Source organism: Electrona antarctica, assembly GCF_951216825.1.
Source record: "Electrona antarctica genome assembly, chromosome: 6".
NCBI lineage: Eukaryota > Metazoa > Chordata > Actinopteri > Myctophiformes > Myctophidae > Electrona > Electrona antarctica.
The window spans coordinates 10,405,631-10,425,320 of record NC_136811.1 but is presented as its reverse complement, the minus strand read 5'-3'; the positions used below and the strand labels follow the sequence as shown (position 1 = coordinate 10,425,320).

The window sequence follows — 19,690 nt, the reverse complement described above, 5'->3', positions numbered from 1 at the left end:
GGGGGGTCAAATCAACCAATCAAATGATTCCCGAGCGTGGCTACAGCTCACCGCTCCTTGGCTGCGGCTCGCTAGCCTGGTTAATAAACCAGACCGAATCAGCCGTTGGCAAAAAAAAGTTGCCTACCAGCGGATTACGGTCTGGCGAGGCTCAGTAGCACGCCTCTTTCCTACAACCGAGAACAGGTCGGACCAATCGGGACACGGTATGCAATATGGGCGGGCTTTGGTACAGTGACGTTCAATGCTTGAGACCTTTGACTGACAGTAGCTCTGACCAATTGCGTCAAAGAGAAAATGTTCCCCGGGAAATGAAATCCAAGTGGAGCCAGCCCAGACTGATATACCGCGACAGTGTTGTGTGATATTAGTCTGGCTTATTAGCCAGGCTAGCGGCTCGCCGCTCCAAGAGATGGGTCAAACGCGGAGAATACATTTCACTGCGGTAACGTTTGTGACAAATCGTACAACTTTGAAGATGTGATTGGTTCGATGTTCCAAAGGTCACATACTGCTAGGAGAACCACTTGGTTTTGAAACATACTTTTATTTAGTTTATGTTCGATACATGGGACTCACAAAACAGAAGTCAAATAAAGCATCTATGACAGAAATAACTTATTTTTTTCGTAAAATAAGAACCAAAGAAAGATAATCTAAACACAAGGCCCTGGCATGCAGCGATGACTAGCTGATGATACAACAGGTGTTTTGTTAGCCAGACGCGGAGGTTAAAGGTCATGGTAAAAACCAACAGAAGAAACCAGCCTAACGCTAACATAAAGACATCTCTTTTTTAAATACACAAAATCAGGTCAAAGTTTTCACAACATTCACTGGCATTAATAACCTTAATCCTAAAATAAATGATTTTACAATATATAGATAAAACCGGGTTTCGATGTAATTTTGCAGAAGTAAGCATTCACCCCCTGACTGCATATAGTGCACCACGGCCGTTTGTTATTCCAAAAGTGATGAGGACACCTGAATGGCATGCCGAATTTATATGCTCTGCCGTACACGGCGCAAATATCTGATCTACAAGCTCACATCGTTGCTGCGTTGTGAGCTTGTACAGGCATGCCTTTTTTCGGCACGCAATGCCGTCCCGTCGTGGTGTGACAAAATATGAAATCGCACTCATGACGACCCGTTTGGTTGGAAGGGTTCAAAATGTGAAGATTGGTAAACAACACTCGCTGTCGCGTCTTTCCCTGATTTGTGACGTTTCCAAACGGATCCGCGTAAAAGATCCGAGAAGACTCCAGGTTTAAACGTGAGCCTAAAGAACAGCCTCTCACCCCCACAGCCCCTAAAATCAGTGGTTCCTATTTCCAAACGTCCAGCTCCTCAGGATGCCCTGCTAGGCTGCTACTCATGCTTTCACATCGTTAATTGGCTGTTAAGAACAACTCCTCCTACTTCCAGGCCGCTTCCTTACTTCCTTCACAGGTGTTACCGATGATAGTAATTAAGGCTCTGTTCCATTTAGTGTACAGTGGTTTTCAAAACTTTAAAATCTCAAGGACCCCCATTAACCCCCCCCCATTAACTCTCAGAGTTACACATCCGTACGGGGCCATACAAGGACACTTTTGAGACCCACTGGTGTAGCAGAGCCTTAACACCTGTGAAGAAAGTAGGGAAGGGTCCCAGGTTCTTTCCAAAATGGCGCGTATGTATAGAGCCCGTTGCGTTCTCCTGGTGTCCTCGCAATTCTGTCTGTAGAAATAGGAAACCAGCAGTACCAGGGGGGGAAAGGACTGCACCAAATAAATCACTGAAACCCACTCCCCCCCCCCCCCCAATGAAGGGCCAATAAAAACAACATTGCACATTAGCCCCTGGGACACGCGTTGAAACCCAATTTATATGCCACAGTACGACAGTGCCGCTTGACGAAACTAAAAACATCTCAAGCTAAACGACGCATCGCATTGTGATTTGTGAGTGAATATCGGTTCGTTTTCGGCAAGCATCGCCGTCTTGAAATGCAGTATAAATTACGCTCGACTAAAGTAAATTAGTTTGTTCCTCTGTTTTTGGAGTGCCACACCACCTTTGGGAGAATTTCCTCTAAGTTAGAAATCACAAAGCGAAAAGTCGTCGATAAAAACAGTCGCTATCGGTCACACCGTTACATACTGAAAAAGGGGTGCAGAGTAGTGCGATTTTTATCTCAGTGTTGAGTGCGTAGGGAGGCGTGTTAGGCTCATTGCCCCCCACCCCCCCGCCCCCCACACACACACACACACACACACACTTCAAAATTTAGTTTTAGTCAAAGTTGAGCACGTTTCCGTCAAAGTGCGTGAGCACGTGGTTCTCGAAGATCTTCTGGTCGCAGTCCAGCGGGAACTGCTCGCTGCACATGGGGCACACCTTCCAGTGGCTCTCCACGTGCTCCTCGAACTTACTCTGGTCGTAGTTGGGCGGGAAGATGACCCCGCACAGCGGACAGCGCTTCATGTCCATGCTGCGCACCAGACAACCAGACAGGACAGGACAGGACAGGACAGGACAGGACAGGACAGGACAGGACAGGACAGGACAGGACAAGGAGGAGGGACATCGATTGGATAACAGAGACAGGGAAAGGGGGAGAAAGAGATGAAAGAGCAAAAGGGAGAAAGAGAGAGAGAGAGCTTGTGTTAACCGATTAAAACCTCACGTCAATTGTCTTCTAAATCTTCAACATGAAGATAAAACCTGAAAAACCTGTTTCTATATCAGTGGTGCTCAAACTTGTTCATGTCAAGGACCCCCCCCCAAAATTGTATGTATTTGGCCGGCGATCCCCTGCCGGACCCCCAGAAGCAAGGATTTTGAGTTAAAAGACGTTCAACTGTGGCCTGGGCCGTGGCTCAATGGTCCAGGCACCTTGGCTGGTAATCCAGTCTGGCAGTGTGTCGCGGGTTCGACTCCCGATCCCGACAGCCTTTACTGCATGTCTTCCCCCCCATCTCTCTCCCCATTTCCTGTCAGCCTACTGTCTGTCCCTCCATAATTTTTTTTTAATATAAAATAAAAGGTGAAAGCCACAAAAAAAAACATAAAAAAAAAAGACGTTCACTGTGTGTATATTGAAAGATTGCTTTGAAAGTATATCAAGACTTGCATAAAATGTTCAGGGATTTTTCAAAAATATAGCAGATCTACAAGCTCATAGCGCGGCACGAAGTGACGCGCTATGAGCTTGTAGATCTGCTTTTCTTTTTTAATAGCCCAAAGTATATACGGTTAAACGTCCTACATATGCTTTCCCGGTTGGAGCGGGTTAATAATGAAGCGAGTGGAGTGATGATGTTGGCAAAGCAAGGCACGCTGGGCTAATAAAGAGCATCTGTGTGGTGGTCTGCGTGGGTGGTCTGCCGGGCTGCTACTAGTACTAACATCAACATCAGGACACAGGGCGGGGCGCGGCTGTGTGTTACGGCGGATAACACACACATCTGACAACATGGAAACAATGCACAGATGTGGGCCAGGCAGTGTTGATTTCGTCGACTAAATACAATGACAAAAGAATGTTCGTCGACTACCTTTTTTTTTTTTTTTTACCACTGATGAAAACTAAATGGAAACTTTAATGAAAACGAAGCTATGATGGACTAAAACTAAATATAGTTTCGTTAACAAATACAAACTAGATTAAAATGTTAGGAAGGGGACTAGTGGATCCAGCTGGATCCCACTAGGGTCCCACATATAATTGCCTAGGTGGGGCCCACCTAGGGCCCAGGTAGCACCCACTTAAAACCCACATGGGAAACCCAGGTGAGAACCATCTGGTGCCCGCTGACATTTCTATATGGGTCCCATATGGTTATCCCACCTGGCTCCCACAATAGATAGCACATCTACAAGCTCACAACGCGTAGCTCTTTTCAGCAAGTGTAAAATCAGTCATTACGACATCAAGGCCCGCCGAAATACATTTTAGACGACTAAATCAACTGTAGATTAAGTCGACTAAAATCTTATATTTCGTCGACTAAAATGTGACTCTAAAACTAAATAAACTATTCAAGGGACTTATGACTAAAACTACAAATCTGCTGTGAAAAATCAACAGTGGGGCCAGGCATGCTGGCCTGGGACCCAGAAGAGGAGGGCTTTGGTTAAACATTATGTTATAATTTAGCTATTGAAAAATAGCAGATCTACAAGCTGGCGCGCTACGAGCTTGTAGGTCTGCTATTTTTGAAACATCGTGAAAATATTTATTTCAGAAAACTGGAGGATTTAGAAGATTTTTTTTAAATTCTGAAGTCAGGTCGAAAAATGGGTGTTAAACGTACCTGGAGTCAAAGCAGAAGGCAGTTTGTCCCCCTTCGTTCATGAAGGGGCTGTGGGGTTCAGTCGCTGCGGGGTGCTCATTGGCGTTGCCCTAAGAAGTCGGAATATGATGAAGAAAAAAAAGATTATAAACTGCATATCTACATCTCTTACGGAGATTATTTTACCCGACGGCAAGAGTGGGAAGTCTGTTCCCATCTATCAAGAGTTAAAGATCTATAAGAGTCCATTTCTTTAACAACTCTCCCATCATTTAGCTGGGGACCACCTGGAACCCCCTCAAGGACCACTGGTTGAAAACCACTGATATATAAAGTATACCATCTATGAAAGATGCTACTACAGCAGGGGTTCTCAACGTTTTTGGCCGGGGACCCCCGAAAATGCTTTGGCAACGTCTCGGGACCCCCGCCCCGCCCCCTCCCGACCCCCAATATAAATTGACTGCTACAATAACCTTAAACCATTTTGGGCGGGAACCCCTTTGTGTTTTAAGCATTGTTATAATTTAGCTATTTAAAAATAGCAGATCTACAAGCTCATAGCGCGCCACCGAGTGGCGCGCTACGAGCTTGTAGGTCTGCTATTTTTGAAAAATCGCGAAAAATTTAAAAAATAAATATTTTTTTTTAAAATAATTTGGGGACCCCCTAAAATAATTTGGCGACCCCCCCCGAGGGGTCGCGACCCACGGGTTGAGAACCCCTGTACTACAGGAATAAAGCGTGATATATTCTTCATTATATGACGGTGGACATCATTTACATTGTTGTTGTTGTTGTGCTGCTCCTGCTCCGTGTCGTCGAGGGGCGCGTCGGGCCGGCTGAGGTTCCGGGCAGGCTGGATGCACACCACGTTGCTGTCCCAGGAGGGGGGGCCCACGGGGGGCAGGCGCAGCAGCTGCTCGTCAGAGAACGGCTCGTCCAGCTCCTCGTCTGCCGGGAGAAGAGGTGCAACGACACGTTACAGCTAGGCATGTAACGATATATCGTATATCGCGATTTTTTTTTAAAGGGGGGGGGGGGCTAGTGTGTGATATGAAATGTGAGTCCGGTGGATTGCCCGTATGACTTAAAACTGACGTGGATTAAATTAAATACAATTCAAATATGGGAAAATTAGCTGATCAACAAGCTCAAAAGGCGTCACAGTGCGAGGCGTTTTGAGCTTGTAGATCGGCTATTTTTGTTACGACAGTATGCAATGTGGCCCTCTGGAGTGAGTATGGAACTATAGTGGCCCTCTGGAGTGAGTGTGGAACTATAGTGGCCCTCTGGAGTGAGTATGGAACTATAGTGGCCCTCTGGAGTGAGTATGGAACTATCGTGGCCCTCTGGAGTGAGTATGGAACTATAGTGGCCCTCTGGAGTGAGTATGGAACTATAGTGGCCCTCTGGAGTGTGTGTGGAACTATAGTGGCCCTCTGGAGTGTGTGTGGAACTATAGTGGCCCTCTGGAGTGAGTATGGAACTATCGTGGCCCTCTGGAGTGAGTATGGAACTATAGTGGCCCTCTGGAGTGAGTATGGAACTATAGTGGCCCTCTGGAGTGTGTGTGGAACTATAGTGGCCCTCTGGAGTGTGTGTGTGGAACTATAGTGGCCCTCTGGAGTGAGTATGGAACTATAGTGGCCCTCTGGAGTGAGTATGTAACTATAGAGCGTCGCAGTCCCGCCTCCTACCCTGGACCAGGAAATTAAACCCAATGCATTATTCTCATAGACATTTCTTAAAGTATTTATTTAAAGACGGTTACGCCGCGGACAAAGCCAACTCGAGTCGTGACAACTCATGACAACACAAACAATATTTTGGACCAAACAAATAATTAGAAAGAAGATAAAAACGGCAGGTTACAACACTTTTTGTTGTTTTTCTTCTTTGTAATTATTTGTTTGGTCCAAAATATTGTTTGTGTTGTCATGAGTTGTCACGACTCGAGTTGGCTTTGTCTGCGGCGTAACCGTATTTAAATAAATACTTTAAGAAATGTCTATGAGAATAATGCATTGGGTTTCATTTCCTGGTCCAGGGTAGGAGGCGGGACTGCGACGCTCTATAGTGGCCCTCTGGAGTGTGTGTGGAACTATAGTGGCCCTCTGGAGTGAGTATGGAACTATAGTGGCCCTCTGGAGTGTGTGTGGAACTATAGTGGCCCTCTGGAGTGTGTGTGGAACTATAGTGGCCCTCTGGAGTGAGTATGGAACTATAGTGGCCCTCTGGAGTGAGTATGGAACTATAGTGGAGTTGGAAGGCGTTTGATGAATCTTCCCCAGGTCTGAACGTAAAAGATAGATGAGAGTACTTTTCCCATCACTGGCTGTGTGAGCGTGCATTACTTTCCCAGAGGTGGGTCAGGTGGGGGGGGGGGGGGTCTGGTCAGGCCTGACTGACCTTTAGCGTGTGAGCTGGCGTAGGGGTTCCCGTAGTGCAGCTGGTGGCCGGGGCTCTGGGTGGAGACCAGCAGAGGGGTGGGGGCGTCCTGGCTGTAGGGCAGAGGATACTGCAGGAACACAGGGACACTGCTGCTCTGGCTAGTGCACTCCGTCACGGTCAGCTTCTCGCCGCTGGACTGCTCTTTCTTGTTGACGCCGGTCTTCGACACGTCCTGATGGGAGAGAGAGAGACGACGACGACATCAGAGAGATATACTTCCCACAGATTACACACCCAAAGCCAGTTTTAACCCATTTAGGCCTGACGTCGAAAGAATATATACCTTATTCAAAGATTTGTGCCACATTTTTACGATTTTACTAAAATAGCAGACCATGAGCTTGTAGATCTGCTATTTTTCAATAGCTAAAGTATAACAGAAAGCTTGAAACACCAAAAGGGGTTCTCGCCCAGCTACGAGCTTGTAGGTCTGCTATTTTTGAAAAATCAAAGAACGACATAGAAACATAGCTTTTTCAGAAAACTGTCAGGATGTAGAAGACATTTTTAGAATCTGATCTCAGGTCAAAATGGGTTAAGATAACTAATATCTATTACTATTGTAGGGCATGACTTTTTCCCGCCACATGGGTTTAGGGTTATTCCTCAGTTCTAATTGGTTGTGCCACCGTGTGTGGCGCACTGAAAACAGCCAATCTCCAAGCTCACAGGGAGCTTGGAGATTGGCTGTTTTTGGCGCATGACATCGACAACTAAATATAAATCATCCTTTAGTTGAGAGCCTTCAATGTATTTTCAGGCCAAAGACCTCTTAGCTGAGAGAGAGAGGAAGCAGGGACCCCCACTACATTAGACCTCTTAGCTGAGAGAGTTGAAGCAGGGACCCCCACTACATTAGACCTCTTAGCTGAGAGAGAGAGATGAAGCAGGGACCCCCACTACATTAGACCTCTTAGCTGAGAGAGAGATGAAGCAGGGACCCCCACTACATTAGATCTCTCAGCTGAGAGAGAGATATGAAGCAGGGACCCCCACTACATTAGACCTCTTAGCTGAGAGAGAGAGATGAAGCAGGGACCCCCACTACATTAGACCTCTTAGCTGAGAGAGAGAGATGAAGCAGGGACCCCCACTACATTAGACCTCTTAGCTGAGAGAGAGATATGAAGCAGGGACCCCCACTACATTAGACCTCTTAGCTGAGAGAGAGAGATGAAGCAGGGACCCCCACTACATTAGATCTCTCAGCTGAGAGAGAGAGATGAAGCAGGGACCCCCACTACATTAGATCTCTCAGCTGAGAGAGAGAGATGAAGCAGGGACCCCCACTACATTAGACCTCTTAGCTGAGAGAGAGAGATGAAGCAGGGACCCCCACTACATTAGACCTCTTAGCTGAGAGAGAGATGAAGCAGGGACCCCCACTACATTAGATCTCTCAGCTGAGAGAGAGAGAGAGAGAGAGAGAGATGAAGCAGGGACCCCCACTACATTAGACCTCTTAGCTGAGAGAGAGATGAAGCAGGGACCCCCACTACATTAGACCTCTTAGCTGAGAGAGAGATGAAGCAGGGACCCCCACTACATTAGACCTCTTAGCTGAGAGAGAGAGATGAAGCAGGGACCCCCACTACATTAGACCTCTTAGCTGAGAGAGAGAGATGAAGCAGGGACCCCCACTACATTAGACCTCTTAGCTGAGAGAGAGAGATGAAGCAGGGACCCCCACTACATTAGACCTCTTAGCTGAGAGAGAGAGATGAAGCAGGGACCCCCACTACATTAGACCTCTTAGCTGAGAGAGAGATGAAGCAGGGACCCCCACTACATTAGACCTCTTAGCTGAGAGAGAGAGTTGAAGCAGGGACCCCCACTACATTAGACCTCTTAGCTGAGAGAGAGATGAAGCAGGGACCCCCACTACATTAGACCTCTTAGCTGAGAGAGAGAGATGAAGCAGGGACCCCCACTACATTAGACCTCTTAGCTGAGAGAGAGAGATGAAGCAGGGACCCCCACTACATTAGACCTCTTAGCTGAGAGAGAGATGAAGCAGGGACCCCCACTACATTAGACCTCTTAGCTGAGAGAGAGAGATGAAGCAGGGACCCCCACTACATTAGACCTCTTAGCTGAGAGAGAGAGTTGAAGCAGGGACCCCCACTACATTAGACCTCTTAGCTGAGAGAGAAAGAGATGAAGCCGGGACCCCCACTACATTAGACCTCTTAGCTGAGAGAGAGAGAGAGAGATGAAGCAGGGACCCCCACTACATATCGTATAAAATTGTGTTGCATATTCGACTTTTTCACAGATATCTTCATAGACTTGTTTAACAGCACTGTCATTGTGTAGCTTTTTGTTGGATTAATGTGTATTTTCAGACAGTTACATGTAACCACTTAAACCCCCAATACTTAGGTGTTGTGAGCTTGTAGATCTGCTATTTTCAGGTAATGTTTCCCTCAGAGTAGGGATGCTAGGGTTCAAGTGGTAAAACAAAAAAGAAAAGTAGGGATGGAGCTTGAAACTCGATACCCGAAAAGATCCGATAACAACCCGTTATCAATAAGCTTTGGGCTTATCAAGCCTGTTATCGAGCATAGCGGCCCAGGATGTCATGTTTAAACAATCAAGACAAGAGGCAATCAAGCAATAAATCTAATCACCCATGCTGGCCACAAACATGTCGGTCTAAAAGCGTATTGATGCCTGCCAACCAGCGCTGTCCGGGTAAAACAACATTACCCTTTTAAAGTGATGGTACACACATTAACCAGTTAACAGTTTCTACAATATTGTTTTCCAAAAGTAAAAAAAGTCAATTGCCTTCCGTCCGTCAGAAAAGTACTGTATTTGAAAGCCTAGTAAAAGGCAGTGGTTCTGTTCAGAATTTGTCGTCTCCAGCCTTTCCACAAAATAATAGAAAATGCTCGATAGTGGGCTCGCTTAAGAACCCGGCTCGATAAGCCTGATCGATAAGGTGCCAGTTATCGATAACAATTAATGAGCTTCATCCCATATTCCCTACCTATGAGACAAAGATGTGACACCCCCCCTGTAGTAGACCCCTGCCAAGAGAAAGGCATGTTGGGACTCTCCATGGAATCCAACTGGAATCCATGCAGACAAACACAGTCACACAGCGAGCAGAGCAGCACCGGAGGGGAAGCTGTGGAGTCTCGGCTCGACTCCCTCGGTCTCACAAACAGTTTAACCCATTTAGGCCTGACCTCGAAATTAAAAAAAAATCTTCTAAATCCTCCAGTTTTCTGAAATAAATATTTTCACGATTTTTCAAAAATAGCAGACCTACAAGCCACTTGGTGGCGCGCTATGAGCTTGTAGATCTGCTATTTTTCAATGGCTAAAGCATAACATAATGCTAACACCAAAAGGGCTTCCCGCCCAAAATGGGTTAATTAGCGCCTTCGTCGAAAAAAGAAACTCCTCTTGTTTTCAAAGAGACGGGAGGCTCAGGGTTTTATTTGACGTTTGTATTGCAGGCGCCAATTTTATTTACAGTCTAAAACCTCAAATTGGGTGATTTCGTTCCTCTCCTCTGAGCTGCAGCGGCGCTTGCCTCCCGAGTTGTGGGGGTTCTGTGGGGCCTGACGCGGACCTTGCTGTGGTCCGGAGTAATTGAATGGAAAATCAGAACTCATTTACTTAGCTTCTCCAATTAGAGACATTTTAACCCACCCCCCGCCGAACGCAGAGATCGCGACTTTTTATTTTAATTGATCTGCCTGCCAAACGCGCCTTAGTCGCGAACGGGGGATTCCCCTCTTATATGTCAATTTCAACCCTTGGGCACCCATCGCTGTAAACCCCGAACGTCTACATGAAAAGACACCGCCACAGCACGTGATCAAAAACACCATGCCCAAAGTAGCCAATTGTATCGAGGAAAAGTCCAAACAAACAGCGAGAGAGAAGAGAGAGAAAGAGAGTGCAGTGCGCTCCCTTTCTCTCTCTTCCGTGTGCTCACACGGAAAAGAGATCAGAGCAGTGAAAAGATATACTGACAGTTTTTTTTAGCGTTTTATTTAGTGTTAGGTAGTTAGTGAGTAATTACAGTTTAGCTTTAGTTTATATAGTTTTCAGTTTAGTTTATAGTATAGTATAGTATAGGTGTCGGAGAAGAGAGGAGAGAGGAGAAGAGCGCCGGCTACCTCTGATCTCACACACACAGTCACACACACACACACACACACACACACACACACACACACACACACACACACACACACACACACACACACACACACACACACACACACACACACACACACACACACACGTTTTACACACTAGTGTAGTGTAGTAAAGTTGACTATTTATATTATATTTATTTAGACAGACAGAGGTGTTGTGTTTGCGCCCGCAAGCACTGCCGTGTTAGCACAGGGGAGAGAGAGCGAGAGAGCGAGATAGAGAGAGAGAGGCGCAGGCCATGGGGAAACATACTGCCAAGCTCAAGAATGTGGATCCACGGCAGAGAACCATCCACGATGTGATGAAACTGGTGAACCGGCCTCCGGAGAAGATAAGTGAGCCTGCCCCCCCCGCCCCTTACCCGCGTCCCTTACCCGCGCGTCCACAAAAAAAAAAAGAAAGTGATCAAACCGTCCCCGATCGGCCCCCGATTTCCCCCATCGGCGTCGGGAGTTGAGCAAGAGGTTAGTCCCTTACCTGTGGATGTGCCCAGCGCCAATCTGTCCACAAAGGGGCTCTGAAGAACGACTCGGAAAACAAAAGTCCCCCGTTACGTTGTTGATCATGAAGAAACCGAGAGCGATTTGGACAGTGACCGGGATCCTGATGCTGACACATCGACCACCTAGATTCCAAGCCCCAGGCCTCCATGCCCATCGATGTACAACACTGGTATGTATAATTTGTTTATCTTATAAAGTAAAAGTATCCTCTAAACGCGCACAGCCTGTGTGTGCATCTCTCTCCTTTCACTCGCCCATCCGCCTCCTCTGACGACTGAACAGAATCAGATCCCATGTCTGGGGGTTCGTCGGCAGGTAACCGGTCTGCACCCATTGGTTCCCAGATCGGTTACCATGCCGACGGCACGGCATGGTAACCATTCAGCTCCACTAACCCTGCCAAGCAATGGGATTAGATTAGCCTGCTCGGTGTTGCCAGGGTTTGTGAGAGAAATACGCAACTATGTCCAGGAAAGCAAGTCCAGCATATGGAAATATACAATATATAGGTCGAGTGCCTAGATACATCAGCTATTTGAAAATAGCAGATCTACAAGCTTACAGCGTGTCGCGTCGTGACGTGTTGTGAGGAGAGGAGACGAGAGCACCCCTTTAGGCAAGGAAATAATTGTGGGGTCCTTGAAATGAAAATAACTAAAACAAGCCCAAAGGTAGCTTATAAATACGCGGACATGGCAACCCTGGTATTCACTGTGTGAATAATGGGTGAGAGACCGTAGAATGAGGACATTCAGTGAGACATTCCAACTCAAGCAATGAGAGATATCAATTTTTTTGTATTGACCTGTGCTTTTGTCTGAAATGTACTGATTATACTTACTGTGAAATGAAATGATCAATCAATGTTTTTTTATTTTGTGTTACATGAAAATACAATGTAAACCTACACTAGAAAAAGGCCTGCCCGGTGTTGCCAGGTTTTGTGAGAGAAATAAGCAACCAGGTCCAGGAAAGCGAGACCAGAATAAACAACTATGCATTGCATTATATAGGGTGCGTGGCCAGTATAATTGAATTACATCAGCTATTTGAAAATAGCAGATCTACAAGCTCACAACGCGACGCGTCGTGACGTGTTGTGAGGAGAGGATAGGAGAGCTGTGGTCCTTGACGTGAAAATAAATAAAACAAGCCCAAAGGTAGCTTATAAATAAGCAGACATGGCAACCCTGGTATAAATTATACTGTGTGTGTGATATAACCTGACTCCGCCAGATGGCGATGATAGACAACCCTGTGAAATGAAGACATTCCGTTTATTCATGAGATGGCCATCTCATGAATAAACGGTTTATTCATGAGATGGCCATCTCATGAATAAACGGAATGTCTTCATTTCACAGGGTTGTCTATCATCGCCATCTGGCGGAGTCAGGTTATATCACACACACAGTATAATTTATACCAGGGTTGCCATGTCTGCTTATTTATAAGCTACCTTTGGGCTTGTTTTATTTATTTTCACGTCAAGGACCACAGCTCTCCTATCCTCTCCTCACAACACGTCACGACGCGTCGCGTTGTGAGCTTGTAGATCTGCTATTTTCAAATAGCTGATGTAATTCAATTATACTGGCCACGCACCCTATATAATGCAATGCATAGTTGTTTATTCTGGTCTCGCTTTCCTGGACCTGGTTGCTTATTTCTCTCACAAAACCTGGCAACACCGGGCAGGCCTTTTTTTTATTTCAGATGATGAGTGTGCTGATGGGGAAGCTGGGAAGCTGGTGTCACATTCTTCACAATCAATTCCATGCTGTATTTTTGTTGGTACTGTATAAATACAGGCCACAGCATTGCAGTACGGTACAGTACAGTACAGTACAGTACAGTACAGTACAGTATGGTACGGTACAGTATGGTACGGTACAGTATGGCACGGTACAGTACAGCACATTACAGTACAGTACGGTACGGTACGGTACAGTACAGTATGGTACGGTACAGTATGACACAGTACGGTACGGTACAGTACAGTACAGTACAGTACAGTACAGTACAGTACAGTACGGTACGGTACGGTACGGTATGGTATGGTATGGTACAGTACAGTACAGTATGGCACAGTACAATACGGTACAGTATTGCACAGAACAGCACAGTATGGTACAGTACAGTATGCTAGTTATATATAATACATGACTTTGAATGTAAAACTATATATATATATATATATATATATATTTTTTTTATATATGTATAGTAAAGTTGAAGTGTGATATGTGTGTGTGTGGCTACAATAAAAGGGTCACTGTCAGATCACAGTGCTGTCTATTCTATTCACTATTCCCATGTTATTCCCATGTTATTGGACGAAGCGGTATTCAACTGTGAATAATTACATAATGGAGCATGGTAGAAACTCACTTTTTTGTGAACATGCCATATATCAAATGAAAGATTAGGATGTCCACTTGAATACAAAAAAAAGCACGAGTTTCTAGCATGTACCATGTGAAATTATAAGCTGTCAAAAATAATTTGGTGTCACTCGTTCTGTCACTCTTGAAATACCATGCTGTATTCTGAGCCTGCTATGTACATAATGGAACATAATGGAATAGTTTTCTTTTTTTCACAGTAAAGTAGACAACATTATCTTTCATTTGATATATGGCATGGGTATGTAGCCATAATAGAACCTAGCCTATAGCTAACTGAAACTAACTGAAACTTTAGATGCTTGTAACTTTTTATTTTGCAAAATATGCAAAAAACCCCACAATGTATTCAAGTGTTTCCTGCAACATGACAGAGTTATATCAACTCAGTTTATTTTTTCTATGAAAGAAAACTGTATTCTTCTTTCTTTGATATATTCCGTGTCCTAATAGACCCACCAGAGAATATTCTATAAATAAAAAGGTTGGTATGCCAATCTGCATTGGCATACCAACAGTAGGTTTTGAAAAACCTCCGGCGGGTAATGGGTTAAAACGCAGACCAGAATGGGAAAGGGGAAAAAAAAGTAGCTTTTTTCTTTTCTTTTTTGGGGTGGGAGAAGTCTATAAAGAAGAAAATGAAAGCCGTCACTAACCCCCTCCAGTTTTTCCTTCTCCTTCATCAGGACTGTGATTGAATCCTTGAGTTCCTTCACTTCTCGTCCCTTCTCTGCCACCTGGCTCTGCAGCCCCGAACGAACACACACACACACACACACACACACACACACACACACACACACACACACACACCAGAAAGAGAGGAAGAGGTTAGTGTCAGTGTCACGTTACGTGCAAGAACCGACGTGGCTCCCACAGCTCAAAGAGCGGAAACCTAGAAGTACTCCGGGGTCCTTCAGCGCGTCACGTTAATTGATCGTGGCTGTCAAAGGCTTCCGTCTCGGCCGAGGCCTAATATATGTACAGTAGAGCTCAAAGCAAAACAACCTGTTTGAATTCCCCCCCCTCCCCCCTCCTCCCCCCCCCAGGCGCTGAGCAAATATCCGGCCGTCCCGAAGCCGAGCGCTGGCCCGTGGATTCCTACCGGAGCTCGGCCTCGACTGTCTCCGCGGCCTCGCATAAACAGCAGTAAAAGGGTCTTCTCTGAGCAGGCCGGCCCATAAACAAGGCTGTCAGAAGGGATTGTGGTCGGGCCGGACAGATGGCATCAAAGGATAAGAGGAGTCGCTGAGCTAGAGCAGCCACACACACACACACACAGCCATGAAGAGCCCCAGACTGTCTCTCCCAGTACAGACTGTCTGTGTCCCCAAGCCAAACTAGAGCAGCCACACACACACAGCCATGAAGAGCCCCAGACTGTCTCTCACAGTACAGACTGTCTGTGTCCCCAAGCCAAATTAACCCATGTTGGTGGCGGGAACCCCTTTTGGTGTTAGCATTATGTTATGCTTTAGCTATTGAAAAATAGCAGATCTACAAGCTCATAGCGCGCCACCAAGTGGCGCGCTACGAGCTTGTACGTCTGCTATTTTTGAAAAATCGAAGAACGACTGACATAGAAACATAGCTTTTTCAGAAAACTGTCAGGATGTAGAAGACATTTTTAGAATCTGATCTCAGGTCAAAATGGGCTAGAGCAGCCACACACACAGCCATGAAGAACCCCAGACTGTCTCTCCCAGTACAGACTGTGTCCCCAAGCCAAATGAAGACGGTTTGAGACGAAAAATGTTTGCCGACTACCTTTTTTTCACTGACGAAAACAACATGGAAACTAAATGAAAACTAAGCTATGGTGACTAAAACTAACTCATTTTGTCAAAAAAAAAAGAAAACTAGACTAAAATGTTAGGAAGGGACCAGTGGACAAGAGATCCAGTATAAGTCATTTTACACTTGGTTGCATGCTGAAAATAGCAGATCTACAAGATTGTAGATCGGCTATTTTCATTTCGACGACAACAAGGCCCGCCAAAATACATTTTAGTCGACAAAATCAACTGTAGATTTAGTCGACTAAAATCGTATTATATTTAGTAGACTAAAAGTAGACTAAAACTAACTAAAACTATTCAACGGCCTATGACTAAAAATAAAATAAAAATGTGCTGCCAAAAGCAACACTGGTTGACCAGTCCTGTGTGTGTAGTGTTACAGTGATCGGAGTATGAATCGGCCCTTAGACCCCCCCATGTCATATTCCCATAGACCACGGACCCTCCCCCCCATGTCATATCCCTATTTTCTAACTCTGGGACGGCATTCTATCCTAACTCTGGACCTTTACTGGAACGGAATATTCCGTCAATGAATGGCAGTGAATGTGATAACGGTTTCACCCCCTGCTGTGTGCGCACGTGCGTGCGCATGCGTGCGTGCGTGCGCATGCGTGTGTGTGTGTGTGTGTGACGGACAGACCTTGTAGCGGTCCTCCTCCGCAGCCAGCTGCATCTTCATTGCTTCGTTGATCTTCATCTGCTCCCTCAGTTTCACCTCCATCTTGGCCAGCTCGTCTGCAAACATGCAGCTTCTCTCCTTCTCCTCCTGCACATGGATTCAAGCATTAAGAACGGAGACCAGTCCAGATTCTACAAATGTGACCAGATTTGACTGAGGGGCTGCCATTGGATTTTTTAGATTTTTTGTTTTTTCATGTCATGAAAGCAGGGAATCATAGCTTCAAATTGACATATTGGTTGTTCAGTTTGACCCACCAGTTTTGGCGATATGGCTTATAGAGTAATGTCTTGCAGAAAATAGCGAGTTGAGAAAACAGGCTTGAGAGGTTCACTTCTGTGGTCTCTAACATTACACCTATAGCTACATGTTTAAGCATTTATTTCATATTTACATGTCGATTTCAGCTCTGACACTTATTTCAGACATGCTCTAGTATGTGATGAGTTATTTTCTTTCCAAAATCTACTCATTTTGAAAAAAGAAAAAGAAAAAAGTTTTTCTCCTCTGGTGAAAAGCTGGAATTTGCGCGATGGCAGGCTCAGTCAAATCTGGTCACAAATGTCTTCTAAAACCCTGACAGTTTTCTGAAAAATCCCTATGTTTCTACATCTCAAAACTATTTCATGTCAAGGAACCCCAAGAAAAAGTACTGACACAGAACTAACTGACATAGAAACATCAGTTTTGGTCTCAATGGGTTAAACTAAACGGTAGGAATTTCTTACGCTGAGCATCTGTTTGCATTTCCTGTACTTGTCGCTTCTGTCGGCCGCCTCCCTGCTAATGCCTTTGAGCTTCTCCTGAATGAGAGCTTCCAGCATGGGCTCAGCCGAGCCAGGGCTGCCTGCAGAGAGAGAGAGAGAGAGAGAGAGAGAGGGAGGAGAGAGAGAGAGAGGGAGGAGAGAGAGAGAGAGAGAGAGAGAGAGAGAGAGAGAGGGAGGAGAGAGGAGAGAGGAGAGAGGAGAGAGGAGAGAGGAGAGAGGAGAGAGGAGAGAGAGAGAGAGAGAGAGAGAGAGAGAGAGAGAGAGAGAGAGACACACACGAGTCATTTAGTACTAGGGCATTAAGCAACTAGTCGACTAGTTTACTAGTCGCCTAGTAAATCCACTAGTCGACCTTGTTGGTACTAGTTGATAAGAAGAAAAAAAAGTTTATTTTTTATTATTTTCCTGATTTTGTAGGCCTCAAGATCAGGTAGATTATAGTTATAGTCACCAATGTACACAGTTTCTGAATGTTTTTTAAATGTACACATATTTATTTCCATTTTTTTTTTTACATAATAGGTAGTTAACCCATTTTGACCCGAGATCAGATTCTAAAAATGTCTTCTACATCCCGACAGTTTTCTGAAAAAGCTATGTTTCTATGTCAGTGGTTCTTCGATTTTTAAAAAATAGCAGACCTACAAGCTCGTAGCGCGCCACTCGGTGGCGCGCTATGAGCTTGTAGGTCTGCTATTTTTCAATAGCTAAAGCATGACATAATGCTAACACCAAAAGGGGTTCCCGCCCAGAAATGGGTTAAACAACTAGTCGACTAGTAAACTAGGCAACTAGTCAACTAGTAAAAACGACTAGAAGTGAATGCCCTATTTAGTACTGAGGCAGGGCAGTGCAGTGCGTCACAAGGGGGGACAACACACACACACATTGTTGTGTTTAGATGGAGGTACCTGGTACGGAAGTGTCTGGACTCCCAGAGGCAGCAGGGACGGTTATGGCTTCAGCTGCATAGTACTTCCTCTGCTCCTAAAAAAGGCAGGAACACAAGCACAATTACGTCTCGTTAGTGATGTGTAGGCCAGCAGGGTCGACTGGGTTCGTCCATGTGCTTTATATATATGTTTTATTTTTTGCTACATACGCTGACAAAAGGCCACTCCAACCTACTTAACTGTATGCATGATGTCAAAATTATATTTTTGCTATTTGTCAATATTTGTCTACATACTGCGAATAATATACAGTGTTCTATTTTCGATACAGTTAGTATCGCGTATAGCCAGACAACTATTCCACAATCTCCGAATGCTATATATATATATATATAGAGAGAGAGAGTGGAACTACACCTCCCAAATTCCCTGAGTAAGGAAGCTCTGTTTTTTAATAGAGGGTATGCACATGCATAAAGTTTATGGCAAATCGAGTGGCAAAGTGAGTTTAACATGGTTTAACATCATTTAATGCAATCATATTGGACTTTTCTGTTTGGATGTATGGGCTGTCGATGCCAGAAAGTAGTTTTTTGCCACTTAGTAGGCGTTCCCGCATAACTTCCGGGTTTGATGATGTCACGCGCATACCCTTTATTGGCCGCAGACCCCCATCACAAAATATGTTGTTCCAGGGGGACCCCCCCCCCCTCCCCCCCAGAAGCAAATATTTGTGTTAAAAATGTTCGCTGTGAAAGAATATATGTTAAAAACAATTGCACAAGTTTTCACGATTTATCAAAAATAGCAGACCTACAAGCTCGTAGCGCGGCACCACGCTATGAGCTTGTAGATCTGCTGTTTTTCAACAGCTAAAGTATAACATAATGCTTAAAACACCAAAAGGGGTTCCCGTCCTTCCCAGTCCTGAATGGGTTGGTTCAGAAACTTCAGAGCGGTGTTTCAAGTTGAAACCGTCTGAAACTTCAAAATAAAATGCCCACCATTTCCGTTTCCCTACACCTTTAACACTTATGATGCTGCCCCCCCTCCCCCTCCCTGAACCCCTGTTGGTGTTTCAAGCATTATGTTGTGCTTTAGCTATTGAAAAATAGCAGATCTACAAGCTCATAGCGCGCCACCGAGTGGCGTGCTCAGGGCAGGAATTTCACGGCGGCCATGGCCGTCGTTGCCCCTCTCTTTGGCCGTGTGCCCCTCGAAAAAGTATATGCCCATACGGCCACAGTGGCCGTGGTGCCCCGACCGGCACCCACAGAAGTTCATTTTACCGCTTTTCCTCTGCGCAATTTTCCAGTCATTACGGTAACCAATGTTCCCCTCACGCCCCGCGCAGAACAAATCTGTGTTGTAGTTGTGTTGCCATTTGCCAAGTGGTTTGATTCTTTTGCGGTACTTTGCCTTAATAACTACCCCCGCTGCCCGTCATGGCACGCACGAACACACACGAACACACACACACACACACACACACACACACACACACACACACACACACACACACACACACACACACACACACACACACACACACACACACACACACACACACACACACACACACACACACACACACACACACACACACACACACACACACACACACACACACACACACACACACACACACACACACACACGCCTCCTCCGGGCCACACATACACGCACTGACAGAGTAAACAGAGGGCATTTAGCCCACACGCTGCC

General features: G+C 45.5%; 1 protein-coding gene across 4 annotated transcripts in view; it reads right to left on the bottom strand.

Annotated features, from left to right (window-relative positions):
* Nucleotides 1-527: 527 nt before the first annotated feature.
* The window catches only part of tax1bp1b (Tax1 (human T-cell leukemia virus type I) binding protein 1b), a 58,069-nt gene continuing 38,906 nt past the window's right edge, over nucleotides 528-19,690 (bottom strand). For 3 of the 4 annotated variants that reach the window (XM_079504496.1, XM_079504494.1, XM_079504495.1), the window contains exons 12-19: nucleotides 17,984-18,059; nucleotides 17,034-17,152; nucleotides 16,267-16,392; nucleotides 14,481-14,567; nucleotides 6,696-6,909; nucleotides 5,068-5,237; nucleotides 4,305-4,393; nucleotides 528-2,479 (exon numbers count right to left, since the gene is read on the bottom strand). In XM_079504496.1, the coding sequence (XP_079360622.1) occupies nucleotides 2,281-2,479; nucleotides 4,305-4,393; nucleotides 5,068-5,237; nucleotides 6,696-6,909; nucleotides 14,481-14,567; nucleotides 16,267-16,392; nucleotides 17,034-17,152; nucleotides 17,984-18,059 (1,080 nt within the window). In that variant the 3' untranslated portion in view covers nucleotides 528-2,280. The remainder of the gene's footprint in view (nucleotides 2,480-4,304; nucleotides 4,394-5,067; nucleotides 5,238-6,695; nucleotides 6,910-14,480; nucleotides 14,568-16,266; nucleotides 16,393-17,033; nucleotides 17,153-17,983; nucleotides 18,060-19,690) is intronic. The other variant, XM_079504497.1, reaches the window with a different exon arrangement.